Source organism: Monodon monoceros, unplaced genomic scaffold (genome assembly GCF_005190385.1).
Source record: "Monodon monoceros isolate NGI ecotype Baffin Bay Population unplaced genomic scaffold, NGI_Narwhal_1 Super_Scaffold_18, whole genome shotgun sequence".
In the NCBI taxonomy this organism is placed as follows: Eukaryota; Metazoa; Chordata; class Mammalia; order Artiodactyla; family Monodontidae; genus Monodon; species Monodon monoceros.
The window spans coordinates 164402342-164407917 of NW_021703774.1; the positions used below are offsets into that span (position 1 = coordinate 164402342).

At 41.8% G+C, this 5576-nt stretch overlaps 1 protein-coding gene across 2 annotated transcripts in view; it reads left to right on the forward strand.

Annotated features, from left to right (window-relative positions):
• Positions 1-5237, forward strand: part of USP48 (ubiquitin specific peptidase 48) — a 68096-nt gene extending 62859 nt beyond the window's left edge. Inside the window, exons 26-28 of one of the 2 annotated variants that reach the window (XM_029227764.1) lie at positions 826-874; positions 3305-3331; positions 4383-4918. In XM_029227764.1, coding sequence (XP_029083597.1) covers positions 826-874; positions 3305-3331; positions 4383-4405 — 99 coding nt within the window. In that variant the 3' untranslated portion in view covers positions 4406-4918. Of the gene's footprint in view, positions 1-825; positions 875-3304; positions 3332-4382 lie in introns of both variants that reach the window. The other variant, XM_029227765.1, reaches the window with a different exon arrangement.
• The last annotated feature ends 339 nt before the right edge of the window (positions 5238-5576 follow it).

A 5576-nucleotide genomic window follows, 5' to 3' on the forward strand; every position in this document is an offset into this window, starting at 1 on the left:
ACACACACACACACACACACACACACACACACACACACACTCATCCTGCTACCTACCCCCTGGAAATGATGATGCAGGCCCATATCTACCCCTACACACACACACCCCTCATCCTGCTACCTACCCGCTTCCTGTTTGCTTTTCTTGGAACTGTAGGTTCTGTGGAATTATTTTGAAAGCCTCTTTGGTTTGCTGAATCCTAAGGACGCCATGTAAAATCCTAGAAACAGCCTGTGTAATTAAAGCGTTTGTACTTCAGATGGGCAGCTAGAGTCCATACTGGACATTGTCCTCTTGGCCCTTGCGGCTAATCCCACCGCAAGCTCAGACTCAGTGCTGGCTTCTGCCTTAACAAGGACATGGGCATTTTCTTCTTGATGTTGAGGCGGGATGAAAATGTGTTTTTAACCTAATTGGCATTTTTAGAGGACCATTCTGACTTGATTTCTGCCAACTCACGCTGTCATCCCTGGCGCCTTAAGTTATATCAGTTAGATCAGTGTTTAGTAACTCAGGGTATCTGAACCTTTCTGCATCTAAAGGTATTTGAGGAGCAGGAAAACAGTGCCACATCCAGTGTGCAGTCTGTGCGGTTATCAGGGTATTGAGTCTAGACCCACTGCTGACAAGGCATCCTTTGTTAATCCTGGACATTGCCAGCTCTGGTTTGAACCCTGTTTTCCACTGGACAGTGTTTGTATTTGTGTCTTGGAGCAACACACTGGTGGGCTCGGGAGCAGCCTTTTGTGTGAGGTGGATGGGACGTTATCTTCCTAGTGGCTTCCTCTCCCTTGTGGGTTTGAATTGTTTTCATTTGTTTTCTAGGCTGATGAACCAATTGCAGATTACGCTGCAATGGATGATGTCATGCAAGGTAAAGACCAACTTGTTTTGGGAATTTGTTGAGGAACTTGTTAAAGGAAGGTGGGATTACAGTTACTGATGCTTTAGTCTACAGTGCTTTTACTTGTAAACTTGAACAGAGCTTCTGCATGTTAAGGTAGAATCTTACATTATTGCTCTGAAAAGATCTTAGTAAGAATGATATCTATGAAAATTTAGAAAGTGGAGAAAAACAGTACTAATTAATTAATTTACCATAGGAAACAAATGAATGTAAGCCTGCAGGTGAAAGAGGTCAACAAAAAGCAAAGCTAATTCAAATTGCAGAGCCTCGGACAGGTACAGAGGAATTGGATGCCCTAGGTACATTTGAACGTAAGAGGGCTAAACCTAAAGGCCGGTTGGAAGCTGTATAAGAAGCACTTAGCTCACTACCTTGCAGATCCTCACAGCCCTTCCCTCATGTCACTGCCTCTTCTCAACCTGCAGAGTTTGTGTTTCAGCTCTTTGAAGAAATTAACCTAGAAGGGTGATAATGAGGCCCATTACCTACCAAACAGGGAGATCACCCACCAGCTCTTTCTTCAAATACTGGCGGCCCATCCCTTACCTGCCATAGTCGAGGGAAGGGATGATCCTCTGGGGAAACGGGCAATTCAAGAAAACAGCCTACAAATATTTTTAAAAAGTGTTTCATCTCCCAGGTACCCTTGGGTTAAGCCCACCACTGCCCACCAAACAGTTTTTAGGCATCTGTTTAGTACCTGACACTTAAACAGGTGGAAATGGACAGCTAGAGAGCACCAGACAGTTGAGCAAAGAGCATGAAACCAAAAGACGTCAGTCAACAGACAGAAAAAAAAGGAGCCCAGAGAAAATAGACAACACAGGAAGAATAAGAAAGCTTAAAAATTAACTATAAACAATACGAGAGAAAGAGCAAAATAGTCTATGTGTAAGGAACATTCAGAGAACAGAAAATAATTCATGAAAATAAAAAATGGGTGCACCAAGGGCCTGGTACAATAAAGTATAAATCTAGGGATAAGAAGACCCTAAAAGCATCTAGAGGTATGGAAGGAAAAACCACATTCACAGGATGAAGAGTCAAGAAGACAAACTAATGGACCAGTGCCCACAAGATTCTGAGGAAAAGTGAGTTTGAATCTAGAATTCTGTAACTAGACAGACTTTATTTTAACGTCACACTTGATGGCTCTTTGAATGTAAGGCCTCAAATTTCTCTCACACACCATTTGCCGAGATACTCTGGGAGGGTGTGCTCTGTTAAATGAGAGAGTAAATCAAGGAAGAAGTCAACAGGGCTTCCCTGGTGGCACAGTGGTTGAGAGTCCGCCTGCCGATGCAGGGGACACGGGTTCGTGCCCTGGTCCGGGAAGATCCCACATGCTGCAGAGCGGCTGGGCCCGTGAGCCATGGCTGCTGAGCCTGCGCGTCCGGAGCCTGTGCTCTGCAACGGGAGAGGCCACAGCAGTGAAAGGCCCGCGTACCACAAAAAAAAAAAAAAGAAAGTCAGCAGTGGAACCCAAAAACATGGATCCAGCATAGGAATAGATGCCCTAGAAGCTGGTGAGGGGGAAATTCCAGGACGGAAGCTCTGCAGCAGGTGTTGAGCACACCCGATCCAGATTGGAGCAGTGGGATGCAGGCTTTGGCAAAGGATGTCCCCTGGGAAGAGTGGAAGTGATAGATGGTTGTCTTGAGGTTTACAGCTCTTTCAGAGTTTACACTTGAATTGGAGATAGTACAGAGAAAATGAAACACATAAATAATGCAGCAGTTACCAACCCCAGAAAGACAAAGTCATACCAGACAGGAACTATAACCAAGCTACACCAGGGAGTTCAACTGTGAGCAGTATTATGGGATAAAAAATAATGTAAACATTGGAGATTAGCTTAGCAAAAAATGTCACTGTGTCAGGAGGATGGGTTCCGGGGGCAAGGTGGTATGGTAAGAGGTGGGAGAAGAACTAAATTTTTATCTTTCCCTGAAATTATTAGATAGTATCTAAAATTATGAATTAGCAATATAAGCATGTTATTTAGAAATACAGAGGTTAAATACCAGAAGTGGCTGCAAGGGCTGAAAGTGGTTCCTTCTAGAGTGTGGGAATGGGAGGCGGAGGGGGAGAGAGGGCCATGGCCATATGGTTTTCTCCAGCCCCCTCCCCCCATCATGCAGAATGTTGGCTCCAGTTACAACCCTTGTTCTCCCAGTATTTGTCTTTTGAGTGATGCATATGTATTGCTTTGATAAAATAAAAACAAAGAGAAAGATTTTCATTTGATTATTATCTATAACTTCAAAGGTAATGTTTATTGGTGAATAAGGTAATTAAAAGTTATTTTAAACTTTTCGTCTTTAGGCATTGAAGTGAACTTATTACTGTTGGTAATGACAATCTTTTCAATTTGGAATTCTGTTTTTTTCCTTCCAGTTTGTATGCCAGAAGAAGGGTTTAAAGGTAAGTTACATTTGTCACGTTTTGTTCATGAATGTCAGAGTCATACTCTAATTTTCTGTTAAAGTGAAGCCTATGATTTGATTTTAAAATTTAATTCAATCTGAGTCTCATGACTGAAATTAATTTTAGTTAAATGCATTTTTGATTCAAGCTTCTTCATTATCTGTATCAGCACTCAGGCCTCAGGCCTCAAATAGGGCCTGTGTGATAGACGTATGTACTTCCAGATGTCCATTCTGCTTTTTCTTTCTCATTTCGGGGGGGGGGGGCAGTTGGGGAATTAGCTAGTGGCGTTTTGATTTTTATACTTAGCCTTTTCAATTCCTCCTGTCAGTCCCATCTTAGAGCAAAACAGTTTGTATGTAACTGATAAGAATTAGAGGAGAAGAATCTGCTGAATTATATTAGGTTCAGTGAAAAGGTTTCATTGATCTATTTAGAATTAGGCATCTTTTGGATTATTACTTTAAATGGATAAACGGCAGTGCCTCCTACTACATCTTAGCCACTATAGTAGTGCACATAGTCGAATCCAGACCTTTGACATTTACAGATTTAACTGTTGCCAGTTTGATTCTATGTGTCCTAGTCCAGAGGTCCGTGACAGGTTGCAACTTTGCCCAAGAATGAGGTTGAATCGAATACCGGGGTTTCTTTGCTAAAGCGAACAAGTGAGCCACGCTACTGGCCTAAATAAAGCCTCCCTCTCAGTGCGGCTTTTTGTCTACATGTTCCCACTACACAGAAACTCCTGATGTGGTTAAAACAAAACAAACAAAGCAAAAAATTTATTTATGAAAAATGGCCATCAAATGAAAGCATGAGTAAAATCTGATGAACTTGTGTGAAGATAACTAATAGCCACATGGCTTTCAACAGGAAGGTGCTTTAGCTGAAAACCACTTTTTCTTATCCTTCAACGTCAAAAGGCTTCTGGGCTCATTTATTAAGTTGGATATTCCCTGTTGGTGATGCGTTCTTGGCAAATGGAATATATGAACTCTTACCTTGCAGTTCACAACTGTACCTCCACGTGTGTTTCTTTTCCCAGGTACTGGTCTTCTTGGACATTAATCTTTTTGAACATTTGCTGACTGCTAAGAAATGACCAGAAAGGAAGAGGAGTTTGACATGTTAGGGCATTACAGAAAAAGTGGATTTAAGAATTAAACCATTACATGACTCCTCCGCAAGGCAGAAAACCATTCAAAAGTGACTGTCCCCAAATGCCTTATGTCAGATAAAGCAGATTGCACTGAAGGCCATCAGACTTGAAGGAAATGTTTCAAATTTTATATTTAAGGGGGGTGGGGGGGGGAATGGGCAAGTAAAGACTGAAAAAGTTTAGTAGCAGTATCAGTAAATCATGTTTACATATGAGATTTATAGGCACGGGAGGGAATAAAAGTTCTGTTATATTTCCTTGCTTGAGTTTCATACCAGATGCATTGGTCCATAAAGGATTTGTATCACAGTAGATGGGACAACATTCTGCTCTGAACTAAAAGTAATTCTTTAGAGACATAACCTGCTTACCAATACCTGTCTTTGATTCATATTTTACTTTCAATAAAGCATGAAAGTGAAGAACTTGCCGTAATTGTGGAAAAGTGTCTTCAGAGTAGATTCCCCTCCGTGTCGGCTCCAGTGCACCTGGCTCACATCCTGCCCGCTGGTCTCTGACTTGGTGCTGGGAAAGGAGGGTGCACCTGCGTGTCTCCTGCAATGAGCCAAGGGATTGTGTCTCATTGGTGTCTTCAAAGGCTTTTTATTTCCATGCATTTCAGAAAGGATGGCGAATGTATTACATGTCATAGCATCCTCCAGTTTTACTGTTATTAAAAAGTGGGAAATCAAATACACCTTGCACTTTTGAGAAGTCTGACCACCTTATCTGAAGAGTAAAATGGCCTGAAATACATTTGGAAACTAACACGGGTTCTTATATAAAGTTTCTTCTGCCCATCCTCCAAGTCCGCCATTTCTTGGATCTCACTTCTCTTGTTTTGAAAGCATTCTTCCGAAACCCCCAGAAAGGATCTTTTAGATCACATTGTTCAAAAATGAAAAAAAAAATGTGCACGTGGAGTGTGCCCTGTCATCAGCTCAGGATTGTTGCTTAGCAACACGTGACCAAAGCAGGATTTGTTAGAATATCAGAGGATTTTCAAAGGAATTAAGACTGGAGTTTGTTTCACTGTTTCCTCTGAGTACGTATGTACAACTTTTCGGCCGAGATGCTGAC